The 28,000-nt window shown below is 39.5% G+C and overlaps 1 protein-coding gene and 1 long non-coding RNA gene across 6 annotated transcripts; one reads left to right on the top strand and one right to left on the bottom strand.

Annotated features, from left to right (window-relative positions):
• Positions 1–1,035: 1,035 nt before the first annotated feature.
• On the bottom strand, positions 1,036–27,604 carry LOC101738320 (protein fem-1 homolog B). Of its 5 annotated transcripts, none has more exons than XM_012696562.4 (14): positions 27,084–27,604; positions 24,659–24,812; positions 20,748–20,992; positions 17,211–17,358; positions 16,365–16,519; positions 15,870–15,995; positions 14,350–14,547; positions 12,693–12,779; positions 11,537–11,632; positions 10,053–10,163; positions 9,172–9,305; positions 8,103–8,230; positions 7,246–7,365; positions 1,036–5,264 (listed from the first exon to the last, which is right to left on the bottom strand). In XM_012696562.4, exons 1-14 carry the CDS (start codon positions 27,240–27,242, stop codon positions 5,107–5,109), a joined length of 2,019 nt encoding a protein of 672 aa, XP_012552016.2. In that variant the 5' UTR covers positions 27,243–27,604; the 3' UTR covers positions 1,036–5,106. The 5 variants fall into 5 exon arrangements, with proteins under 5 accessions (XP_012552016.2, XP_012552017.2, XP_012552020.2 ...); XM_012696563.4 differs by having other exon boundaries at positions 12,693–12,776; positions 27,084–27,493; XM_012696566.4 differs by having other exon boundaries at positions 10,053–10,136; positions 12,693–12,776; positions 27,084–27,489.
• On the top strand, positions 23,524–26,290 carry LOC105842599 (uncharacterized). Its single transcript, XR_001140180.4, has 4 exons — positions 23,524–23,938; positions 24,856–24,989; positions 25,082–25,281; positions 26,096–26,290. It is a non-coding gene; the product is annotated as an uncharacterized LOC105842599 (long non-coding RNA).
• Positions 27,605–28,000: the final 396 nt, after the last annotated feature.

Here is a 28,000-nt window from a genome sequence, read left to right on the forward strand (position 1 = left end):
TATACTGAGACCTTAGAACTTATATCTCAAGGTGGATGGCGCATTTACAATGTAGATGTCTATGGGCTCCAGTAACCACTTAACACCAGGTGGGCTGTGAACTGGTCCACCCATTTAAGCAATAAAAAAAAAACAATTTGTCAACACTAGATCTAGCAACAACAGTGCTTCGCAGACTCTACCGCTGGATCGGAAACGCGACCCATTGAGAACATCCTGCGTGAAACTCAGTGTGCTTAGTGCGAGTTTATTAACGTTCTCGATAGCGTAAAAGTTAACTCAAATTTGAATGGAGTTGGAACAGCGCCCCTAACGGCAAACGTAGGCAAACGTTCCAACTCCATACAAATTTGAGTTAACTTTTACGCTATCGAGAACGTTGAAAAACTCGCACTAAGCCCACTAGCATTTGCCGGAGTGACCTTACCGATAACCACACACCTTTCCGTAGTCACTTTAGGAGAGGACGTACGTTAAGGGAGGGTTATATACGATAATGACTTAGGGACGATAAGTGGTCGTATTAAAAAAAAACATAATTAAGGTGGCGCCAGTGTAGGGCCCTAAAAACTTCCTTGGGACCGAGGTCTAGCAGTCGCGGACCAATCCCACATACCCCGCGCGATCCCTAGGCGCGGGGACCTCGAAGGAGGATCCCTAGGCGCGGGGACCTCGAAGGAGGTTCCCCGGCTCGAAAAAAAAAAACAAGAACGGTGACGCCACAGTAGTAAGTGGAGATTTTAAAAACAGCACCATAAACAATCAGACCTCACTGTGATCCAGAAGACTTCATTCAGCTTAAACCTGCTATATTCATAAATTTCCATTTCCTATTTCGGCGACTCTTCCAGCAATAACTTGCTGTTTACAGGCAGACCCTTTTACTTGTCCCCTGTACAATATGGTACTTACCTCTAGCCTTTAAATATTCTGCAAGCTAGGTGTTTCGATATCTGTTATTGCTATTTGACAACAGATGGCGTTACTCGTAACAGTATTGTTATCGAAATACATTGACAAAATAAAACCTCTAAATAATTTAAAACTTTTTTATTATTCGTTACAGTCAAGTTTTTTTTTCAATTACAATACATCTAATATGTTTACATAGTAATCACAGAAGCATTTTTTTTTTTTGACTACAAAGCCTCTAAGTCTACTGTAGAGATGCTACTCTTATTCATAATCTATCGATATTTTATATAATTACGTTAAGAGTATTGGCATCATTTGATCTACAAACGACATGAATATTTTTCAAACATTTCATATTAAAATCGATAGCGCATCATGACGAATACGTTATTTTAAATACAATAGGGAACGAGATTTTTTTTTCTTTTCTTTTTTCTAAATATCGGCTTAAGCTTTACGAAGCTCGTCTGAACAAAAATCCATATTGTTCGAGCCGAGCTTTCAACAGATCATACACTAATACACGATTAGCCACGTATGACATCACGAGGTGTGATTGATACTGAACTTACTATTATTATTTTTATACTTCATTCATATTTTACTAACCACAGTAATCGAATGAAAGCAAGCCGCTTTTTAGATTTGGCATTTTTAAATTAACTTTTACGGTGTCATCTCGTGTTCACAGTACGTTTTGAAATTTTTTCATGATTTCGTAGCTAGCGATCATAACCCAAGCTCAATGAGTTTCACGCCGGATTTTCTCAATAGCTCGCGATTCCGATCCGGTGGTAGATTCTGCCAATCACTGCTCTTGCTAGGGCTAGTGTTAGCAAATTCTATCAGATTGAGCCCGTGAGCTACTGGTCCGCGCGTAGCTGTAATAGCCCCTTAGACTACCAGTGAATAGGTAGGAAAAAAAAAGCCCAATTAATTAATATGAAGCCGCAAAAGTAAATTTAATAATGCTAATCAGATCGGCACATTACAAGTGCTCGGTAAACCACCTTGTGAATTAATCATAAAACACTATATAAAAACGCTACGTAAAACTTATTTACCCGTCCCAAGATATATAGTATATAGATATACAAACAAGAAAAAATCGGGACACAGTACAAGGAACATTCAAAAAGAACAAATTTGACTAGACATTATAGCATCAAAGGACATCAAAAACATAACATCAAGATGCTAAATAGGATTCACGAGTTCGCGCCCTCGAACGGATACAGGTATTTAGTTGAGCCTGGCAATAACGATGTCAATAAACAATGAGACAACGGGCTGCTATATAATAAAAAAAAAACGAACATTCCACTGTTTCCATAGCTAAAACTGTATAATTTGTACTAAGACAACTATAACGTAAAATGAGATCACGCTACCGTGAGCAAATGTCATTGATAATGTCAATTTAAAAGACGAATCCGGCGCAGCGATGTTAACAAAAGTAAATCTACATCTTTATATATATCTATTTCTTCTGTGCGTGTTTGTCACTGAACTTCTTCTAAACGGTTGGACCGATTTTAATGAAATTCATCTGGGCACCTTCAGGTGGATTCGAGAAAAGTTTAGATTTACAATTCAGCCCGGCAGATGGCGCTGCAGTCGGTATCTAGGTTATTTATCTTTCCTAAAAATCATTGATATGCTAAACCAACGTTTACCGGGCCAGCTTGTCTCTTATATAATAATTCCTTCGGTTATGAGTCGGACATAATTAAACCTAACATTACGGATCTAGCTCGCTTTTTTTTATTGTCAATTAATTGAAGTGAAACTTCTAATGCGACTTCCAACAAGGTTGCGTTAAACGGTTAACGCTACCATGGAATAGAAAGAGACAGAGCGAGAGTGAATGCGTGGCACTCGAACGCATGCGCGTAGTATACCTGTTACAGGCCAGCGGGAGCGTTAGCAACGAGTAGCGTCCAAAATTTTGATAATTTTAAAAAATGTATAATATACATATATTTATTTATTTTTCTGTCTATAATTTAAAATATATATAATATAAATGTTGATAATGTCGCATCTCTTATACACAGCAATCCCTATTACAAGAACAAACTGATTTAAGGATGAAAAATGAAGAAAGCCACAATACTACACTTTGAAAAAGAAGTTTCACTTCATTCACGTGCACCAAGCTACACGCGCACCGTTTTTTATTAACGACAATACTATTGCTCTAGAGTTCTACGAAGATACGAAATGCGTGTTTTTGTTAAAAAAAAATCGATTTTAATTTCGAAGCAAAAACAATTTTCGACACAAAATATGTTTAATTGGTAAGCCGCAATGGAACGCAATCTCTACCGTCTCGAGCGAGCAATGGAGGGTCAGCCAGCTGCCCTGGTTTCTAAATAGGAACTCACTAAAACGACAAGTACATTAACTTAGCATGAACTCTTTACTTACTTACTACGAACTTAGAATGGTTTTTTTTTCACATTCGTGCGTTCAAATTGTAATATTATAAGTCATTATAGATTATATTATTGATTATTTCCACAACGATATTTTGTAACCGCGAAAATAATGTCATTTTTATTGGCAACTTATCAAAAATAAAACGGAGATATCTTCACGCGCTTAAAAAAAGAAGAAAAAATACCATTTTTATTATTATCACAATAATATTATTATCGATTCGATAATGGTTTTGCTTATTTATAAATAAATATATCGACACTTTTAGTATTGAATAAAAATAATGAATTCAATTTTTTAATAATCGACACGTACCTACTTATGCAAATAACTGTCAATACTAATACTAGAATTTAATTGACATACCATTGTATGTAGTATTTTTTATTTTTTTCTCAATTATTTTCAGATTCAAGCATCAGACGCTCTGCGTTCGTTGCGTACAGAGATCAACCGTGGCCATCGCGACGTTGAGTGTTGCCATCTTAAAGAGCGAAAAATCAGTGTGACCAGTTAAAAAAAACCTTATAAATCGTTTTTTTTTTGTTTTAATACCTCTCAATTGAATCCAAGATCAGAATGCACTAAGCTGTGGATTCTTTGTTCACTTTCGTTGTGATAGCAAGGAGACACCGCCTTTTGAGGGTATTTTTCTGTGAGGGCGCTAGAGAGACATCAGTGTCGCCATCTATTGCGATAAACGCGCTGTGCAAATTACCAATACCTTCCTAAGATTACAGGTCTGATATTGCGCAAGGAGATTCGATAAAAGATCTTGCCTCTGGACTGTAGGAGCGCTAATTACAATGTTTTCTAAAAGACAACGCTACAATCTACACAGTATCTCTTCACGCAGACGACAGACATTCTTTTCGGTCAACTGAAACAATACTAAACCCATTTGTCAAACAATTATATACTTAATTTATTTTAGAGTATAGTTTTAATCTTTTCATAAAAAGCAGAGGTTTGACGCAAAATTTGATATTGCATTCATTCTCTTACCACAAAATAGCGAGCAATCACAGAGATTCAATTGAGATAGGTTCTCTTAATACCAAATGATACTTTTATTTATCAGTAAGTCTATTATGTATCGACGGGTGAAATGATATTTGTTTTAAGCGGTAATACGCTTAATACGCGACATATACCTTTGTAATTCAAGGTGTGTTTAATTTGATATTAGCATCAACAAGTCGATGTTTTTTATTGAACTTCAGTTTACTTCATTCAAATAGTTGAAGAAGTTTTTTTTTTTATTATGATACTGGATACTTTAAATGGCTCTCGTGCAGATTTGCACAAATGCCACTTAAACAAAATATTGTTTCAACCCTCGATATATAGAAATCACAAATCGATTTAGTCGATAAATACTGCGATTCTGAAATATACAGTTTCAGAGCTTATTTATTAACTTTCTATTGATATATTTCTAACGCGTAACATTTCTTCTATTAGATAAGAAATCTAACAGCAAATACTTATATTATAATACAAAAATTATATAATAAACCAAAATAATTTGAGCCACGTTTCGGACACGCACAACGCGTTACATATTCATATATATATATAAACAATAAAACAAAACTTGAACACAATACTAATTTGTATATATATACATATTTACAAATGAAAATAAAACTTTAGTTATAAAAAAAATATTCAAATTAAATTTTTTCTATGGCAACATCGAAAATTTTACTATCGAAGCTGGCAACTCCGTGCAAGTTCTCAAGTCTTTTAATTGACGGGCAGGACGCCGTGCATGATGAGGAAGGCGTGCAGGTCCCGCGGCACCTGCGAGGGTCGGTAGCGCACCCGGTGTAGGGCGAGCACCGAAGCCGATATGCAGGACAGACGAGGCCTTAGGGCCGAACGCACCAGACTCTCAGCCGGACCTGGTTCAACAAACAAACACACACTGAATACACTTTGTTTTTTTATTTTTTTTTATTGCCAGATGTTAAGGCGGTGTTAAGTGGCTACTGGAGCCCATAGACATCTACAACGTAAATGCATACACCTCGAGAAACAAGTTCTAAGGTCTCAGTTTTAACAGTACAACGACTGCCCCGCCCTTCAAACCGAAACGGATTACTACTTCAAGGCAGAAATAAACATAAACATAAAACATAAACAGAAATAAACAAAAATGGATACTTGGTTATATGTTAAGTTGGAGCATAGAGGAGTATACCAGTGAAATCTCTCTATCATTTACTAAAAGACTGGCTTGTCGAGAGGATTCGTAAATTATATACTCGAACGAATAACTAAAGTTGTACTAGCAGGTTCCTATTAAATTGGTCTAGACAGGGCGAAGAATACGGAAATGGAGAAGAGCGCAATGCGCAGAGATAGGATCGCAAAACCGAAACGCATTACTGCTTCGCGGCAGAAATAGGCAGGGCGGTGGTACATACCCGTGCGGACTCACAAGACTTCATACCACTAGTAAATTTTTTTTTTTTTTATTGCTTAGATGGATGGACGAGCTCACAGCCCACCTGATGTTAAGTGGTTACTGGAGCCCATAGACATCTACAACGTAAATGCGCCACCCACCTCGAGATATAAGTTCTAAGGTCTCAGTATAGTTACGACGGCTACCCCACCCTTCGAACCGAAACGCATTACTGCTTCACGGCGGAAATAGGCGGGGTGGTGGTACCTACCCGTGCGGACTCCCAAGAAGTCCTACCACCAGTAAATGTCATGTTTGTCGGGTGAAGCGACGTTCTAACGACCCAAGTCAGCTCAGAGCTGGTCATTGTTATACCAAGCATAAGTCATACCAATGCTGCACTAGGAATTCACCATTATATGAGGGCACGTCTTCTCATGCTGCGTAGCAGTTTGGCATAAGTTTTACGACCGATCGCTTGCCTAAAGGCTAACCCACCCTTTTTTTTTTTTTTTTTTTCCGGGCCGAGGGCCGAACCTCCTACGAGGTCCCGGCGCCTAGGGGGCGCGCGGGGTATGTGAGACTCAACGATCTGCAGGTGTTGAGAGCAGACCGCGGGCCAAAGGAATTTAGGGCCCACCCACTAAACGACTCCCCTGCACTCTTACACCCGGCGTCCGATCTCCGTCCGGGGTCAAAACCCGGTCAGAGTAGGGGGGTTCCCGCGGTCAACACTACAACCAGATACGCGGCGCCACCCCGAGAACGCCCGACCGACGGGTCGTCGAGGCGATAGTCGACGACCAACGACGTCAGTCTCCGCGGTACGGCGGCCCTTCAGGCCGCCCGGGCGATGCCGCTGGTGTTCCGGGATACCCCGCTGGGCCAGAACCAGCCTGCCGGGTCGGAACGCGATACACCGCCGACCGGGTTGCTCTTCCACAGTATGTTCGGCGACGACAGCGACGACGAAAATGCGGACCGCATCGCAGTCCGCAGCCGCCGACGCGCCGTCCCGTCCTCCTGGTGCCAGCGCGCTAGAGTGACGGTAGCGTGCGGCGCAGTCTCAGCCCCCTTAGGTCACCCCGTGACCATCACCGGGAGGAGACTGCCTCCTCATAGGGGCCGGAGCTGGACAAACGCCCTCCTCCGACCCCCAGGCTAACCCACCCTGAGTTATATCCACATACATCTATTACAACGTGCCGTAGGGAGGGACTTTTCCTCTTTTCTTTTTTTTGTGATACTTTTATGCCATACATATTCTGTATATTGAATTGCATTTTATTATCTATAATGTTTACACTAAAATGTTTAATTTTCAAATACCATAAAGCTAAATTTATCAAATTTTATTACAAATCGACAATTATAACTAAAATGTGAGGGTACTATTAATATTACTACTACCAACAGATGTGAAATCTTAGGTAATAAGAATACGCCCTCTCTGGTCGAAGGAGCGCAGTGGTTACCTCCTATGGAAGCGACTAATGGCGTGATGCCGTCGAGGTCCATGGCGTCCACGTGGGCTCCTCGGGACAACAGTTCGCACACGACGCCGCAGAACGCTTCGTTGTACTGTTCTCTGTCATCTAACAAATAATAATAACAAATGTAAAAACAACATTTTTTTTTTGCTATCTATATATTTCGTTAGTCTGTGGTCTGAGCGATGTGTGATTTGTATGGAATTGGAACAGCGCCCCTAGCGGCAAACGTTCCAACTGACTTTTTGGCGGGAACGCGATGAGTGAAGTTGTGTGATTTGTTTTATTTTGTCTATTTAATGTTTCTTCAGATTTAAATGTGTAATAACGGTGGTTTAGTAACTGTTTAATATCTGTGAAAGTGCACAAATATGGAAAAATGAAACAAAGTCGCTCGAGATCCTCCAAAAAGTCTACTGTAAAAATCTCAGTAAATGTCCACTATTTTACCGAGATTATATAAAAAAAATTTATTGCCCTTGTAAGCAGACGAGCATACAGCCCACCTGATGGTGAGTGGATGGATTTCAGCAATGCCAGGGGCAGAGTCAAGCCGCTGCCTAAATTTATTATCTCATTTCATTTAATTTCATCCCAGTTGATTAACGTCTCAAATTAATCATCTTCATTTCATTTCACTCCATATTATAGTTTTTCATAAAATTAAGAATATAAATTAAAATAAAACATGACTTAAAGGTCTTAGTTACCACGTCATAAAATTCCTTAAAAAAAACCGTTCCAACTCTATACTACAAATTTGCGTTAACTTTTACGCTATCGAGAACGTTAAAAACACGCGCACTAAGCGTCACACCGTATCCGGGAGGTGGAGTTCGTACCGGACCGACCTGACGTGAGCTGGTAGGAGATGAGGGCGACGTGCAGCGGCGTCCGCCGGTTCATGTCGGCCGCGTCCACGTCCGCGCCGCAGTCCAGCAGCAGGCGGGACGTGCGCGCGCACGGAAACCTGCGGGCGACACGTAGCAATGGAACGTCATTCAAATATTACAACTGCCTTTTTTATTGCTTAGATGGGTGGATGAGCCCACCTGATGTGGAGTGGTTACTGGAGCCCAAACACATCTACAACGTAAATGCGCCACCCACCTTGAAATATAAGTTCTAAGGTCTCAGTATAGTTACAACGGCTGCCCCGCCCTTCAAACCGAAGCGCATTACTGCTTCACTGCAGAAATAGGCAGGTGGTGGTACTCACAAGAGGTAGGACCACCAGTAAAGAGGTCCTACCACCAGTAAACAGCTCCTACCGCCAGTAAGGAGCCTCTAAGCCTCTTTCTTTACCTAACTATTCGCCGTTACCCTATTCCAGCTACGAGCGGTTAGGTAGCGCTTACGGGCTCAACTTGGGAGAATTTGGTAACATTGGCCCTAGTAAGAGCAATGTTTAGCAGAATCTACCACCGGATCGGAATCGGGATCCACAGAAAAAATCGAAAAGAAGATTGTACAAAAAAAACATCAATTCATTGCAATTCCAAACAAATCAATTTTTTATTAAAGTGAAACTTTAATTATTACATCGTCTCAAACTTTTTCGTCTGTGTGTTGCATGTCGCGTGACGGTCGGCCGCGGAGTAGGGATAAAGTGAAAGGCACTCGTCAGAGCAGCCAAGGCCAATATGGCGGCGCCTAGAGTTCGCAGCAGCTGACCGTGTAGTGTATAGACTATTACTCATTTGTGTCAGTGCTCCACGCTATTTTTGCAGTTTTTGTTTTTTTTTTTGTCAGTTTTTGTCAGTCTACAATGTGAAAAAAAGTTTCAATTTTACCGTAATTTCATAAAACCACACAATCCTTTTTTTTATTCGATAATGGCAACACCACACCGATTGCCATGCTAAAAAAAACTAGGTTACTAGTAGCTGAACATGTCGCGTAGGTACTCACTGGCACACGTCGCTGGTGTGGAAGTCGTCGACGGGCGTGTTCCGGTCGGCCGCCAGGTGCAGCAGCGTCTGCCCCGAGCGCACGCGGGCGCCGCGCATCGCGAACACGGCGCGCCGGGCCGCCGAGCGCGTGCCCTGCGACAACCACCTCTATACAACGCGACATAAGGGCTAAAATCGTTCTGCCTAAAGCTTCCACCGCCAAACGTGGCGTTGCGTTTTAAGTAAGCGTTTTAAGTTACTGGTAATTAATCTAACGTTTCCAGTCTAATAAATAAAAGTTATTTCCCCTGATGCTCCGACTATACATATTTTTTTATTTACTTTGCTAGTTACCAACGAAGGGAAAAATTTCCATCGAGCTAGTGAAGTTGCTCGGTATTAATGGGAGCTTATCTTGAAAACGTTCAAGTTAGATTGAGGCATCTGTCAAATATTTCGCGTTATAAAATGGTGATCCGATTACTTTTTTTTTTTATTGCTTAGATGGATGGACATGCTCACAGCCCACCTGTTTTTTTTTTATGATTGAAAGATTACTGGTGGCCCGGAGGCCTTTCCAGCTTCACCAGGACAGGTGGGCGCGCCCACCTGGTGTTAAATTGTTACTGGAGCCCATAGAAATGTACAACGTTAATGCGCTACCCACCTTGAGATATGAGTTCTAAGGTCTCAGTATAGTTACAAAGGCTGCCCCACCCTTCAAACCGAAACGCTTTACTGCTTCACGGCTAAAAGAGGCGGGGTTGTGGTACCTACCCGTGCGGACTCACAAGAGGTCCTACCACCAGTGCCAAAGGGTACTTGTATTCAACGGGAGGTGGCGTCTGGTTGGAGCCACCACCTCGCACCAGGTAGAGCTGCAGAATGGGTGACGCTCACCTCACAGTTCCCAGAGTCCTCGAGCAGGCGGCCGGCCACCGCGACCAGGTACAGCGCGGTCTTCACGTTGCTGTCGTACTCCTCCTGCAAGAGGACGGTGCGAGCCAAACTCTTCAGATCAGATAGTGTGAGGTAACAGTTCGGGGGCACACGCGTGTTAGTACGTATGGGAGTGCAGGCGCATTCGTTAGGTGATGAGCGGTGTGCGGGGGGGGGGGGGGGGTCTTTGGCTTGCGTTCTAACAGATGTCTGTGAACGACGGTGATCATTTACCATCAGATGCACCGTTGACTCGTTAGAGTACAGTGGCATTTAAAAAAAAAATTTTAGAGTAATAAGCTAAATAATTTTGTGATGCGATAATTGCTAAAATTATTTTATATTATATAAGTACACATTTGATACTAGTGGAACCAGTCACGTTGAGCTGTGACTGTTGATGATTGTACGGAACACACAAATTTCTAGAAACTACTCGCGCGCCACATGTCGCATGCTAAAGGAAATGACAGAAACCTCAATCAGAGTACTGACAAGTGTTGCCAAGTTTCATTACAGTAATTATGTATTTCATCTAAATAACTAAAACATAGCACGTGTCTTGAAGGTACTCACTAAAAGCAGACAAGACGTGGACCAGTATCTCTTGGCCCAAACACCGATTATAATCAAAATAATACTCATTACTATCTTATCGATATATATAGATTTATTTATTATTATTGCCGTATAGGCAGACGACCACACGGCCCACCTGATAGTGAGAGGTTACCGTCGCCCATGGACGTCAGCAATGCCAGGAGCAGAGTCAAGCCGCTGCCTACCGCTTAATACTCTCCACAAGCCTCGTTTGAAGAAGAACATGTCATAGCGCTCGGGAAACACCGTGGAGGGGGGCTCATTCCAAAGCCGGATGGTACGTGGCAAAAATATCTCTAGAAAGGCACTGTGTATGAACGCAGTGGCTCTAGGTAGTATGGATGAACTCTACTCCGGTGGGGGGCGGTGCGATTGTAAAAACGAGATGATGGAATCATCAAACAATTCCTCAGAGCAATCCCCACGTAACATAAACAAAATACAAAGAGAACCGAAGTCCCTCCGCAGACCCAGAAGTTCCAATTAAGAGAGATTAGTACCGCATTTTGAATAATCGAATTGATAATAATAACATATCTATATCTATCTATATATAAAAATGAAATGCTGTTCGTTAGTCAGTAAAACCTTCCTTTTCCTTTGATGTGTCCCCCGTCGAACGGATTCCTTTTGTTTGTTTTAAGTTTATTTTATACAAAAGCTTAGGTCTTTTATATATCGATTGAGGCACTACGAAGTCTTTCGGATCAGCTAGTATTATTATATATTTTTATTCGACTGCATTATTGACGTCTGGTAAATAAACGCGTAATGGTTGCAAATAATGTGGGTACAAAACAATGATTATGGAAGGCGAACTGGTAGACTCGCAACACGCGACTTACAACTAAGGAGTCCGGGTCGTGCTGAGGATTCGGCTTCAGGAGACGCTTCATGCCCCGCCGGAGCTCCTCAGCGCATGCCTCCAATACGTAGCACACCTGCAACAAAAGTTCGTTGACGGGTTGACGGGTTGACGGCGCTGCTGCTGTCCAGAGACGCGAGATCGAACACGCAATGGACATCGAATAAAATTGTGTTACGTTTGAAGTCGTCGTGGCCTAAAGGATAATACGTCCGGTGCATTCGTGTTGAAGCGATGCACCGGTGTTCGAATCCCGCAGGCGGGTACCAATTTTTTTAATGAAATACGTACTCAACAAATGTTCACGATTGATTTCCACGGTGAAGGAATAACATCGTGTAATATAAATCAATCCCGCAAAATTATAATATGCGTAATTACTGGTGGTAGGACCTTTTGTGAGTCCGCGCGGGAAGGTACCACCACCCTGCCTATTTCTGCCGTGGAGCAATAATGCGTTTCGGTTTGAGGGGTGGGGCAGCCGCTGTAACTAGTATTGAGACCTTAGAACTTATATCTCAAGGTGGGTGGCGCATTTACGTTGTAAATTTCTATGGGCTCCAGTAACCACTTAACACTAAATTGACTTTGAGCTCGTCCACCCATCTACGCAATAAAAATAAAAATAAAGAATTATTCGTGGAATTTTTAGTAATTTAATTGTTAATGAGCAATATTTTCGCATTCATCAGACCGGAACATAATGGTCGCTCGGCAGAGCGGTGGCGCTGACGTCACCACAGAGAAATACTACCGTCAATTATTATTTATTTACTTTCGTACCTATTCTAGTAACCTCGAGGGGTTATACCAGACCCTCCGAACGAGGACCTTCAATAAGGAGGTACACAAGCATGGAACTCCAAGGTCTGACAAGCCTCGTCCGTATCTCCCTAGTGATAAGGCTTCTCTGTCGTTAGCAGTAACCAAATTTGATTTAGTGCAAGTAAGAGATGGATGCATATTTAAAATCTCCTATTAAAACAGAGTATTACCAACCTATCCTCTTATCTCGCATTAAACAAAGACGCTGTACAATTATATAGAGATTGCAAAATTGTACATAATACATAATATATAAAAAAAAAGTTTTTTTTTCTGATTGTTTTTTTTTAAACTTTAATAATTTAATTTACCTGTGCAAGTGGCAGTTCGATGCCGATGTGAATCATCTGCGAGAATACTTGAGCAAATCTGAGCAAATCCTTTACGACTGACACCTGCTGACAAATTAAAAAAAAAACAAAGTTGTACATCACACTTATTATATTATTATGTATATTAACATATTTATTATATGACACATTATTATTCCGTTCAACGAATTAATTCGAACTTGATGGTTCGGTGGCGTTAACGTGATCGTCCCCCTGACAATATCATTGACGATGGCAGTATATTGTCTGTTGTCAGAAAAAAAAATATTGCTCTCTTGTAGGCAGACGAGAGCTTACGGCCCACCTGATAGTAAGTGGTTACCGTCGCCCATGGACTTTAGCAATGGCAGGAGCAGAGCCAAGATGACATGGCATGACAAGCTGACATACCGTGTCATTTTTCAAGCGAAGCTTGTGGAGAGTATTAAACGGTGGGCAGCGACTAGGCTCTGCCCCTGGCATTGCTCACGTCCCTGGGTAACAGTCGCCACTCACCAGCTAGGGCCGTATGTATGCTCGTCTGCCTACTAAGGCAATAAAATAATAAATAATAGTTTTTAATAAAACTAACAAAATAAGCTTTTATAGGAAATCCAACTAAAAAATAGAAAATAAATTTTAATAAATTTTAATTAAAAATAGTGTAAGAAAAAATGATTTTATTGTAAAAAAGCGTGGGATGCATGGTATAAGTAGTTATAAATATTTTATGAATAGGGTTATTTTGATAATATTCTGAAAAGCAACCTATTTTTTAGTTGGATTTTCTATAAAAGCGTATTTTGTTAGTTTTTTTAACCTATTATTTATTTTTCATTTTTTAATTGAATTGAATTTTTTTCAATTATTTTTTTAATATTGAATTGTCCTCGGTCCTTAATAATACCATATACCAAGTCTAAAGTTAATCCGACGTTTTGAACGCGATCAAAATCATGTTCACAGATTCCGTTACAAACATACATACATGCATACATCTGAAGCTAATAAAATACTGGTGGTAGGACCTCTTGTGAGTCCGCGCGGGTAGGCACCACCGCCCTGCCTATTTCTGCCGTGAAGCAGTAATGCGTTTCGGTTTGAAGGGTGGGGCAGCCGTTGTAACTATACGTGAGACCTTAGAGCTTATATCTCAAGGTGGGTGGCGCATTTACGTTGTACATGTTTATGGGCTCCAGTAACCACTTAACACCAGGTGGGCTGTGAGCTCTTCCACCCATCTAAGCAATAAAAAAAAGGGTGCGTGTACTTATGTACGCGAGTAAGAAGATATACTTTATTTTTATTAAATTTAATTCTTTTTTTTATATTTAAATTTTAATCAATTTGAAAAAAAATCGATTAAACAACATCCTCAAACACGCATATTGGACATCCCTTTTCTTGACATCGTATAAATTCGGTAATTCTCGGTACGGTTCGGAAAGTTCACCTGCGGCTATATTCATACTCGCCAAATTACGTCGGTCGTATTGTAATGAGCGATTTAGTGGGCAACTTCATTCTGTTAATTTTGTGTCACGGTGCGCGCGCATCGTATAATTTAACTCTCATCAATTTTTCATAAAGCGCCTAAAGAAGTATAACTACAAAAAAAAAAAGCGTGTTATAAACAGGTGTTGCGACTCGGACGGACCTGGTTCTGCTGGCGCAGGTGCAGCGCGTGCCTCCACAGCGCGAGGCAGCGGTCGAAGCGCGCCTCGTCCGCGAACACGGCGCCGCGGAACACGATCGGGTGCGGCAGGTCCGGGCACGCCGCGCCCAGCACGCGCTCGCGCACCGTCAGCCCCTCCATGTGCAGCCCGTGCGCGTCGCCCTGGAGACGCTCCACCTCCTGCGAAAACAAAGGATCAGTGCTTTATCATACAAAACTCCTGTCCTGGTGGAACTGGAAAGACAACCAGGCCACCAGTAATGCAACAATAAAAATTTTTTTTTTTTCAAAACTACCTTAAAATTTCATTTTAATAAAAAATTTGTCTGACATTGCGTGCCGTTAAAAAGATACAAAATTAATATATTTAATTACCCAGATACAAAAAAGGGGTTGTGTGGTTTTATGAAACCACCGTAAAAGTGAAACTTTTTTTCACACTATAGACAAAAGGAAAAAGGAACGCAAAAAGATCGATGACTTTGAAATGTTGTGCTGGAAAAAGTTACTACGCATTCCTTGGACACCTATGAGAACCAATGTCTCCATCCTCCAAGAGCTGAAGGTCACCAAGCGCCTACTGACTACGTGCTAAGAAAGGATCCGGAGTTTCTTTGAGGACATAATGCGATCCCTATTGCACAGCCTGGAGAAACTCATCATTCTCGGACAAATGGAGGGGAAGCGCGCTAGAGGAAGAGCGCCAGCTAGACGGGTGGACCAACTCAAGGAGGTGACTGGAGGCCAGATACAGGGAGCGGTACATATGGCGCAGAACCGGACCGAGTGGAGAAGATTGACATACAGTCAAGATCCTCAGCATTGAGGGAACGACCAGAAAATAGACATTTAACTCTGACAAACAACATTTACAATAAAACACTGACAAAAACAAACAAAATAGCGTGGAACACTGGCACAAATGAGTAATAGTCTGTACACTACACAGTCAGCTGCTGCTAACTATAGGCGCCGCCATATTGGCCTTGGCTGCTCTGACAAGCGCCTTTCACTTTATCCCTACTCCGCGGCCGACCGTCACGCGACATGCAACACACACACGAAAAAGTTTGAGATGATGATGTAATAAAATTTCACGTTAAAAACAGTGTAAGGGATATAATATCGCCCACTTACTATTTCGTTTCAGTAAGTAATAATTCATTCATAAATTCAGACCTGTGTGAGCCCTTTCGAAGAAGACTGTCAAAGAAAACATGTCACTACGAGTTTATTAAACTCCAATAACTCATTGTTATTGACACTGTTAATGTTTTATGAACCCGCAATCGACTTACACGAAGCCGTTAACTGGCTGGATTTTTACTTGCACCCTATACATTGCGTACATAACAAATAAGCATTAATATTTTTTTTATGTTTAATTAACATCACCGTCATCTACAAACCACCATTATTTCAAGTCAATCACTGAATTTACCAACGATATCTTTGAACCTCAACACCTACGTTCACAGCAAAGCCGCAATGTATTTAATTACCTCTAAAGTCGTAGTTTCCTTCCAATTATCGTACGCCGGTATCGGCGTGCTGGGACGCTTCAACATCTCGCCGTAGCGCGGGTCGTACCGCATCGCCATAGCTCGGTGCAAATACTGGTAAGCCATCTGTGACCAAAACGAATTGTCATGATTAATTGATGAAAAACAAAAACAAAAAAATAACAAAGTCTCCACTCATTTGTTGTTCTATAAATCTTTTCAGACGAAAGCGACTCTGCTAAAATGATCCTTTAAAAGAGAGAGAGAAAAAGAGAGTATTATTTATTGTACACCAACAAAAGAAACAATGCGAAACATTAAATAAAAAGTACAATTGGCGGTCTTATCGCAAAAAACGATCTCTCCCAGACAACCGTCAGATGGAAAAGAATCAATAATCTCTCTCTCTCTCTATATTGCACAGTAGTTATAAAACATCCTTCGCTGTACGTATGCAAAACAGACAAATCTATTTCATGCCATCAAAATACTGACCCTCAAACAGTAATATTCCTTGTCGTTGGCGAAGGAAGCGCCCAAAAGCTCGTAAGCTTCGATAGCTTCGGCCCGCGTGACTTCTGGCCTCGCCGCCAGGATCTCGACCACCGAAGCCCGCGCGCGCTCGGCGGCACACTGCAGCGGCGTCATACCTGAGGGTACCAGCACATCACTTGTAACGCCAGAAAATTTCATTTAATTTTTTTTTAATTTAACGCCATCTAGCGTTTGTACGTGGCGCAGTGTGGAGAAATCAATAATTATTTTAATACACAAATTAGTTCGCTCACAGTTCGCTCACTCGACACTGCATGTCGTGACTGTGTGTGACTTGTTATTTTTAATTTGTTTCTTTTATTGGTGTAAGTCTCCCAGAGCGGTAAGTGGTGGCGCCCTGAGTTCCTCCTCAACGAGTCTCCTGTTCACCGGTTGTCTACCGGTGGTGACGTGTCTAGAAGTGATGCGACTCGGCCCCGTGTCTCTCGACCCATAGACCACCTTTTGGGGAGTGACGCGCTGGGCCTCATGTAACATCGGCATACCCAGAGGCACCCTCAGACACAGACACGTTATACACTACATAGTATAAAACAAAGTCGCTTTCTCTGTCCCTACATTTGCTTAGATGGATGGACGAGCTCACAGGACCTCTTGTGAGTCCGCGCGGGTAGGTACCACCACCCTGCTTATTTCTGCCGTGAAGCAGTAATGCGTTTCGCTTTGAAGGGTGGGGCAGCCGCTGTAACTATACTAAGATCTTAGATCTTATATCTCAAGGTGGGTGGCGCATTTACGTGAGCTCGTCCATCCATCTATGCAAAAAAAAATAAACATTACGCTAACCGTTCTCGTTGGTCAGCATTTTGGCGCCGTGATCGAGAAGCGAACAGACGACCGCGGCGTGCCCACACTCGGCCGCGAAATGCAGAGCGGTCGCGCCGCACAAGGCGCGGTCGTCGACGCGCGCACCGCTGTCCAATAAGAACTGCACCTGGAATACACGATCAGTCACGTCCTTACGGATCCATCAGATCCAATAACTCCTGCATTAGATACCTTCAGCTCTGACACTAGGAGCAGGCAGAGGAACCCCGGTAACTGTACTCGTCGAACTCGACACGACACGAACGTGGGTGGTGTTCTTCGCAATCCATGCATTTTTCTTCGGTCTACCTCTTCCTCTAAAGCCTTCCATATTTATATTTGAAACTCTCTTACGAACCTCATTGTCATTTCGTCTCATCACATGCCCATACCATCCCAAACGCGCCGACCGATCGATTTGATATATATACATTGCGTCGTAATTGTTAAAAAGATGTAAAAACCAACACGTGATTAAATAGGAATAAAAATGTAGGCTCTATCATAACGCTTGTCATTTGCGACATATCGCTCAATAAGCGACATTTATCTTTGTAATTGAAGGTCCGTTTTATTTAGTATTACCATCAACAATTCGATATTTTTAATTGAGCTTCAATAAGTTTACTCCATTAAAATTGTTGAAGTTTTTTTTTTATGACATTTTTTGCAAATTTTAAACTTTAAATGGCTCTCCTGTAAAGTTGCAAAAATGTCGCTTAAACCAAATAGCCTTTCACCCCTCGATATTATTACGAATATTACCAACCCTTAACCAATGATTAGGTAGGGAAAAATAAAACATTCATATCTCATAATTTGTTTAACCTATTGACCCAAAATTTACATTACATACCTAAATCGACAGAGACCATAATTACGAAAAGAATCCATATCAAGCCATTTCTTTAATTGATTTTTTTTTCCTACCTATGCTGATAGCTCACGGGGCTCAAACCGGAGTGTTGCTAACACTGGCCCTAGCAAGAGCAGTGCTTCGCAGAATCTACCACCGGATCGGAAACGCTACCCACTGAGAAGATCCGGCGAGAAACTCAGTGGGCCGTGTCTATGGGTTTAGTTGATTCTACCCTTTTATACTAGTATACAATTCTGACGAAACAATGAAATTAAACACGTAATGAATTTCGATGTAATATCTCAAGGTGATACCAATCAGACTGTGACGGCTGTGGACTCATCGTCTATGTTACAATACAAAAAAATATACAAATGTATATATAAATAAATTTACGAAAGGTCACGTTATCAGACATACCTACATACATAGTACGGTGTAGTTGTAAGGAGTAGGTACTTGGACGTATATTGCACTTGAACTACACGGAGTTCAGAGATCAATAACTCTGCTATTGATAGACTCAGTCGCTTGCTTATATTACGATAAGTACTTATGATTAATGTTTTTACGGAAATGTTGTGAATTTTCATTCAGATTAAAACTAATAATATTCTTGCGATAGATATGCATTTGCGTAATATCCACTGTTCTAGAGGCAGATATGGAAATGCAAAGAATACGCGATCCATATTACCTCAAAATGTTCGCAAAAGATTCTATGAGATCCTTCTTATAATCTTTATTCCTTCCCAAGTCTCAATACAGTAAAAGCTATTTTTCCGCGTGGCATATTATGTACCGTAACCATGCCGCGATTACAGAAACCGTTCATATGAAATAGTAATTTACAATGGAATTATAAAGTACATAAAAAAATTATTAATTTAATAAAAGTTTTTTAACATTTCGAGTAAATATTATCATCAAGTTTAGGCAAAGGTTTAAAGAATTTTGTATTTTTTTTTTGCTTGGCAGTTTTAAAAAGCGCTAATAAAGCTGCGAATATAGGAAATGGGTCCCACTTTTTTAATCCGCGAATAGTGAAAAATCGTTTGAGGAACTTTGACTGTTAGTCATGATGACTGATAGTTTCCTTCCCAAATATTTACTAACCCTAATTATACAGGAGGTAAGATAGCACCCAAAGCTATCTACTATTTTTGCTGTGAAGCATTCATAATTTTATATCTATAAGTCAGTCACGTTACAATACTAGGAGCTTCCACGTTGTAAAGTCCACACGAGATTCAATTAGAACTTACCACCGTTGCATATTTTATACAATTTTTTAACAACTTCGTGGGTGGTGTTCTTACGTGTAACTTCTGTTTGCGCACGTTTAAGAACAAGATAGGCTACCATAGCCATATTAGAGCGGATGAGAGGCGCGGACATTAGCTTTTAAGTTATTAAGCAGAAAATTTTGGTCGCCGTTGCCGAAACCGGCTTGGAACCATGATTATGATGATGATACTATGGATGTATTATGGAGGAGAGGTAAGTACCTGGGTAGGTGTCGTCGGTGTTTAGACAGTAAATCAAATACGACACCTTCACACTAAATAAATGTTTATTACAATTAACACTTATTCCACACGAGAATACAACACAGTCTATATTATTATAATCATGAAGAATAGAAGGTTACGAGCACAGAAGAGATTCAGTTTATAGGTAGCACACAGAAGACAATGTACACGACAATACAATTACGATAAGCACAAGGAAAGCGCGTTATCAAAAGCGAGGCAAAAGCTTCGAAAACAAGGATATATTTTATGCAAAAGCGACGTGCGTTCAGTCTCGATATAAGTTCTTTTTTTTTATTGATTAGATGGGTGGACGAGCTCACAGCCCACCTGGTGCTAAGTGGTTACTGGAGCCCATAGACATCTACAACGTAAATGCGCCACCCACCTTGAAAAATTTCTAAGGTCTCAAGTATAGTTACAACGGCTGCCCCACCCTTCAAACCGAGACGCATTACTGCTTCACGGCAGAAATAGGTAGGGTGGTGGCAGTTTCGACTAGTAATAATATGTTAATAGATAGGTTATATGTATGAATGTATAATTTGGGTTTATTAATAATTATATTAAATAAATACATTATACAAGTATTATATAGTGATGAGTATCTAAAAGTGTGTGCGTGGAATGGATAAGCCCACAATACTAATATACTACGACTAGTGGCCCGCTCCGGCTCCGCACGGGTCTTTAACAAAAATCTCAACGATATTTGACGTTGTTTTATTTTTTTAAATAAAAGAACACTTATTGCGGCATAACTATAATAGTTAGACATATGCTGTCGCGACACTTTTTGTAAATAATAATGTGTTCTACAAAGTCGTAGTATATTATTTTATTCTATCATGAATAATTTTCGCAGGGCACGCGATGTAAAGAATATTTTAGGTAATTTTTTTACACCTTGGATTATTGGAGTTTTAGTAAGGATCCCAATTTTTTTTTTTTTCAAAAAAAATTTATAGCCTATATCACTCGGGAATAGTGTAACTTCCAAACAGTGATAGAATTTTTCAAATCGGTTCAGTAGTTTCGGGGCCTATTCAATACGCACAAATCTTTCCTCTTTATAATATTAGTATAGAAGTATAGATTATAAAAATAACTAAAAACCGTACTCACCACATCCAAATAACCTTTGTAGGCAGCGATCATCAGGCAAGTGTTGTTGTATTTGTTCGCCTTGTGAATGTCGGCGCCGTGTCTGACCAGATACTTGACTATGTCCAGGCGTCCTTCGAAGCAGGCCGCTCGGAGTGGAGTGCTGACCGTCCTGGTCGCGTGGTTAACGTCCGCACCGGCTTTGACCAGACGCTTCACGATAGCCAAGTGACCAGCCCCGGAGGCACACCATAGTGCCGTCGCTCCTGATTTATAAGGAAATTTTGTAATGAAAACCATCTTTGCGTACCATGAATGAACACTACTATAGCTTGCTCAGTGTGCTTAGTGCGAGTTTTTTAACGTTCTCGATAGCGTAAAAGTTAACTCAAATCACGATAGCCAAGTGACCAGCCCCGGAGGCACACTATAGTGCCGTCGCTCCTGATTTATAAGGAAATTTTGTAATGAAAACCATCTTTGCGTACCATGAATGAACACTACTATAGCTTGCTCAGTGTGCTTAGTGCGAGTTTTTTAACGTTCTCGATAGCGTAAAAGTTAACTCAAATCACGATAGCCAAGTGACCAGCCCCGGAGGCACACTATAGTGCCGTCGCTCCTGATTTATAAGGAAATTTTGTAATGAAAACCATCTTTGCACAATGAATAAACACTATTATTGCTTGTTCAGTGTGCTTAGTGCGAGTTTTTTAACGTTCTCGATAGCGTAAAAGTTTACTCAAAACACGATACCCAAGTGACCAGCCCCCGAGGCACACCATAGTGCCGTCGCTCCTGATTTATAAGGAAATTTTGTAATGAAAACCATCTTTGCATACCATGAATGAACACTACTATAGCTTGCTCAGTGTGCTTAGTGCGAGTTTTTTAACGTTCTCGATAGCGTAAAAGTTAACTCAAATCACGATAGCCAAGTGACCAGCCCCGGAGGCACACTATAGTGCCGTCGCTCCTGATTTATAAGGAAATTTTGTAATGAAAACCATCTTTGCACAATGAATAAACACTATTATTGCTTGTTCAGTGTGCTTAGTGCGAGTTTTTTAACGTTCTCGATAGCGTAAAAGTTTACTCAAAACACGATACCCAAGTGACCAGCCCCCGAGGCACACCATAGTGCCGTCGCTCCTGATTTATAAGGAAATTTTGTAATGAAAACCATCTTTGCGTACCATGAATGAACACTACTATAGCTTGCTCAGTGTGCTTAGTGCGAGTTTTTTAACGTTCTCGATAGCGTAAAAGTTAACTCAAATCACGATAGCCAAGTGACCAGCCCCGGAGGCACACTATAGTGCCGTCGCTCCTGATTTATAAGGAAATTTTGTAATGAAAACCATCTTTGCGTACCATGAATGAACACTATTATAACTTGTTCAGTGGGCTCAGTGCGAGTTTTTTAACGTTCACGATAGCGTAAAAGTTAACTGAAATTTGTTGCAGTTGGAAGAGCGCCCCTAGACCACTTCGATAAAGCAGCACGACACGAGAACCCTCTCATCGTGGCCGCCGGTAACTACATTCCCGATCCTGCAGACAGAACAGAAAGCAGTCGACGTCGCCCCGGTGCTTTTAGGTACCTCAACCACCGGTCATCGTTCTCGTCGAACCCGTCGCTTGCGACGAAGGGCTCGACGAGTAAATTTACCCTCAGACACAGCCCACTGAGTTTCTCGCCGGATCTTCTCAGTGGGTCGCGTTTCCGATCCGGTGGTATATTCTGCGAAGCACGGCTCTTGCTAGGGTTCGTGTTAGCAACGTCGTCAGGTTCGAGCCCCGTGAGCTCACCTACTAGTTAAGGTTACGCTGAAATAGCCTCTCAAGGCTCTCAGCTTAGGTAGGAAAAAAAAAGAAAGAAAAAGCCCCTAGCGGCAAACGTAGGCAAACGTTCCAAGCCCATACATATTTGAGTTAACTTTTACGCTATCGTGAACGTTAAAAAACTCGCATTAAGCGCAAAGATGTGCGTGAAGCAGTTCGAAGTGAGGATTGGTGGTGATAGGATGAACGTTGTTCCAGTCAAATTTATCTAACCAATCAACCCAGTCTACGTTATTAACTAAACTTTTTAGTGTTACTTTTTAACCCTTTGACTGTCATGCAGGTCACCGGTGCCCTACGTGGCCCAGCTAGCTATTATTATTTTACTGTAGGTGATAGGATGTTAATCCGCGAAGGAAGGCACCACCATCAAACATTATTACCGCGAAGACAAATTCACACGTTGCAATATGAAGAGCGAGACATTGGTTATACTATTTAATCGAGAATGTTGTGACCTTCACAATAATAACGTTCAATTTGGACAAGTCTAAAATGATGAACTTAGGTCCTCTAACGTACACTGAAAATGAGAATCAAGGTCGCATTGACGTAGGTCACTCATTGCAAACAAAACGCGTGTTCCATATTGATATCGTAGAATCATCTTACAAATGCTTTCTTAGTACACAAAACAAGACGAATGAAAACAATCGTAAATAAGATTGTTTGTTATTCAGCCTGTGCAAGTATTTAATTTGTGTAACGCAATAAAGCGAATTAATCCCGCATTTGTTTTTAAATTCGAAAAAGAAAAAAGAAACACGAGCTGCGATCAATTCGATTCACCGATGTTATTATTAAATCGATTAATTAAATCGATTAGAGTTATCGTTTATTTGCCACGACATACGGACCTAAAATTATTAACAAACTAAACATTTGAATTGTTTTAAACGTTAAAGATTTATTGTTTAGCTTAACGGACTTCATTTACGAAGTTTTAAATGAGAAACAAAATTTCAAAACGACATAATATGACACCTCTCTATTACTTTTAAAAAGCAACGTACAATATTAACCAGTACAAAGTACAAAGAGTACAGCAGAATTGTGTGCCATTACCCTAAATTCATAATATCTAATTCTCGGAAAATTCAACTCGTAAACACTATTTAAGCTCTCAAATACACAATATATACACGTTTCGAAAATTCACTAACACGCGCATTAATATTTATTAACCAAAAATAATGTTGATTCATCTCGTTTCGCGCGACAAAATATCGAATAATTCGTAAACAAATTCAAAATGTCCGCTGTAATTTTCTATGTAATATTTACAACATAAATTATATATGTACCGAATGTCATTTTTTATGTCGATTGATGACCGTAGTTGGCCACAGACGACAGCTGAATGCAAAGTAAGTTTGTTTGTTATAAATCGAAATTCGTATACATTAAATCATAAGTGTGAGGAAAAGAAAGAAATCCCGTTTGGATCTTTGCCAGTACTTCATTGAAATGGTTCAAGAGTTTTCCATTCCTTTGTGCGGATTGCTTTTACATACTCATTTCTAAATATAATACGCCACGCGCTCGCGGTGCGTACGTTATGAAAAGTCAACGCTCTTGTCGCGAAAAAAAAAGCCCTTTCCATCGTTTTTCGCTTTGTCGCCATTCCTTTGTTTATTTACGGAAGTGCTGGGAGTTTAAGCGGGAACCTAATTCCGGATTTCATGACGCCGTAAACAAGATGAACAATGAATTAAAAAAATTATAACGATAAAACGGTTTTGGGCTACACTATTATGTTTCAATGAATTTTTAATATATTATGTTACAGATAACCTATTAAACTGTTAATAACAGGGGGAAACTCTTTGTTTACTTTTATTTATTTCTGAACAGAACAAAATATTTCGTTTTAGTCTTATTAATGGCCAGGATTAAATTTGTTTCATGATTTCGCTCATGAAGTTTCTTACTTAGGAACTTATAAAATAAAAATGTATAGTTAGTTTAGGACCTACCCGTGTCAATCTCTCAACAATTGTTCACAGTGAGAAAAAACGGTATACAAGCAAATCCTTCGCAACATAAGAAAATAAAATTTTGAAACTGGACATTAAAATTTCACTCACCCTCGATTACATATTCATCAAACTTAACTGTCCCTTCAGTTTCTAAACAGACCGGTGGTCTGAACTTCTCCAATAAAATTCTGACTGCACCCTCTCGCCCATGTCTAGCTGCCGTGATGAGGGGTGTGCATTTAACTCCATCGCTGCATACATCCTATAAATATTTTTTAATTTTTAGTTATCTCATTTTTGTTTAGATTGGGCACATTGTGGACACACTGAATCATATAGGTGTTGCAATTTCAAGATTTGACACCTCTACTATTTCCTAAATAATATTGTTACTCCACTTCTATGTTCTAAAACATGTTCTTATTAAATATTTACCAAGGTATTTTGAAGGCACTTATTTAATTAATCTGAGATGTTTTATTATTTAGAAAGGTTACACAATAAAAGACTTGTTGTTTTGTTATCATTCAGATTCTCTGAGTTCATAATCTTCATCAAACTACAAACATCCACCACTGAGCATAAGACTACAGATGCTGACAGGCGTGTCACAATATGGTCAGACATTTTGACCTTATTGAAAACTAATGATCAACTTGTTATGCCCAGTGCCAAACTGGGAAACGAAGAACAGGCAGTAGCCCATATCTAAGAGTGGATAGTCCATAAGTGTATGTAAATAATGAATGGAACAATTTAGCATAATTATCTTAATTTCATTAAAACAGGCCAGAAACACCCGAGGTACAGAAATAAATAGCAATGTGAGGAGGAAATTTCTTAAAAAACCTGAATGGAATATTTGACAGAGAATATGCGAATGAAGTTGTTAGTGCAGACGTATGATAGGCCTGAATGGGAAAAGAAGACATGCTGCACTGACTCCACATTGTGGTTATAAGGGCAAGAAGAATCTAAATTTCATTGCAATACAAACCTATTCCTCGTATTAAATATATATTATGTATAAAGGTTCATAAGCATATGCAGTTGGACGATTATTAACAATTGATCTACAAGTGGATCTGAATATATACATGGAATAGATACACACAGTTTACAATTATTTACGAGGCCAACCCCTTAAACCTATTTGGGTTAATCCAACTCAATAAATCCTTTATGAACATACTATTGTGTAATATATAATATTCTCTTTGTTTATAATTAGATCTATTTTTATGGTTTAATTTAGCAATTTTTTTAGTATTAGTTTCGATATTCCAAATACTGTACAGTTTTTGTGGTTACAGACTACTAAGATATTACTCATCAACATTTTAAAATTGACGTAATTGTTCAGTATACAACATTACAATACTATACAATATTACAAAACTAAAGCTTTCAAAACTTCAGCAATAACATAATGATAATAAAATGATTAAGCCACAAAAATAGTTTTGATTGTGTTTTATTAAATGATAAAATTGTGTTCACATTGTTAATGGCATTGGTCTAATTAATTTTAATATTTTTTTTCAGATACTCTGATCAACAGTGAAGTACTAGGCCCCAATATGCATCCTATCTTGTAATGTCAATGATATCTGCCCGTATCTACCTATGTTCATCCTGGATCAATCACAGGATATAAAGAACACTTAAGTAAAATGCTAGAAGTGATTGAGAAATTACTTTCATTTATTTGAAACAAAATAAAATTTCATAATCTAAAAACTCTTATTTCATTAAATGGTTTAAAATTATCACAAACAATAAAAAATGTTAGCACTTAGTAGCACTTAGTAAGAAATGGCAAATATGATAATATAAAAAATTTGAGGTACTTGACATGTCAATAACCTATTCTGGAGATGTTAAAAAAACAACAATGTTAAGATGTTGATAATTTATATTTTACATTTTCTTGAGAAGTTCAGGCAGGCAGTGGCTAGTCTGGCATTAATGATATTCTCATGATCCAGATGACCTAGACCTTAAGTGCCAATGACTTTGTATTTTCAGAAGATCAGAGAATCATAAATTATGCAACAATTAATGCTTGTATTTTAATATTAGTATTTTATATTTTTATTTTAGTGATACCTATCTCTAAAATCATCCAACAGGACCTACCAGTACCTTGTTTGCTGGTAAGATTTTATTACACAATTTCATTGCCTGAGTATAGATTTAAGCATCTAATGTTTTTTTTTTATCTGATCAATAAGCTTGACCCTCATATTCGGGTGCATTTTGCGACAGCTAACATGGCGAGTTTGAATTGTACCATTGAAATAGTCCTTGTCGCGAATGAGTATAATCGCAAGAGGCGTTTAAAAAATTAATAACGCGCTCGTTTCATCTAAAACGCAAAAGGTAAATCACCGTCTGATTTGTACGATAAAAATAGAATGATAACGTGACTTTTTGTTGGAAATTAGACGGTGACATTAGCAATTTCTCAAGATACGGATACGAATTTGGAATGTCCTTGAATTGGAACGCAAAAAATATTTTGAAAACTCACATTGTTTAATAAGTCATCAATTTCATCAGTTTTCTTTTCATACAGCAAAGCGTAAAGAGTCAGAGACATCCCATCTCTGGCTGCGAAGAATACACGTTCCCTCAACGAGTTTGCTAGTTCGTTGAATAAAACTAGGCGATCATTATCTTCTCTCTCCATTGCGCACTTAATTGCGAAATTAACACACGCTCAGACGATCTAGTCTTGATCTAATTTTAATAAACAACTACACAACAAATTCCAGTGATCACAAACGCAAACTGACTTTTCAATCATTTCTCATTTAATCTGTCAATCTCATCTGTTTCCGAATCAGGGATGCAAGAATAAAAAACGATATAATACGATACCTACTAACGATATTTCGATAAATAGATGGTTTTTAATGTTCTTATTGATTTTAGATTCGCAATATTATTGATGTTTTAGCTTATAAGTTCCAAAATTCAAATAATGGTAAAATCATCGTGTAAAATGGACATAGTTAATAATACGAACACTTTGTATGTATTTTAAAAAGTAAAAACACCAGTCTTCTTGAACGTCATAGAGCGAAATCGGTAGACTTGCCAGCTAAAATCGGTATATTTGTACTATTTTGTACCCAAAATCGGTATTTGTCAAAAAATATACAATATTCAATCGAATTCGTTTATTTGTTGAAAAAAAAAACTTACGAACTAATTTATAACAATAATATTTAAGAATAATTATTTTTTATATCAATATTGTTTGGCCATAGCTGCAGTCATCGTCGAATTAATTTCAAAATCATAACAATTAGCTGTATTAGAGTCGTTGTGCATGTAATAGACCAGTGATTTATTCAGTAGACAGCCTATTTCGCTGTTTTGTTTTTAAAAGATTAATATGTGAATATATGCATTCTTTTTTTTTTTTATACCTGAGCTGGTAGC

Source organism: Bombyx mori, chromosome 19 (assembly GCF_030269925.1).
Source record: "Bombyx mori chromosome 19, ASM3026992v2".
NCBI lineage: Eukaryota > Metazoa > Arthropoda > Insecta > Lepidoptera > Bombycidae > Bombyx > Bombyx mori.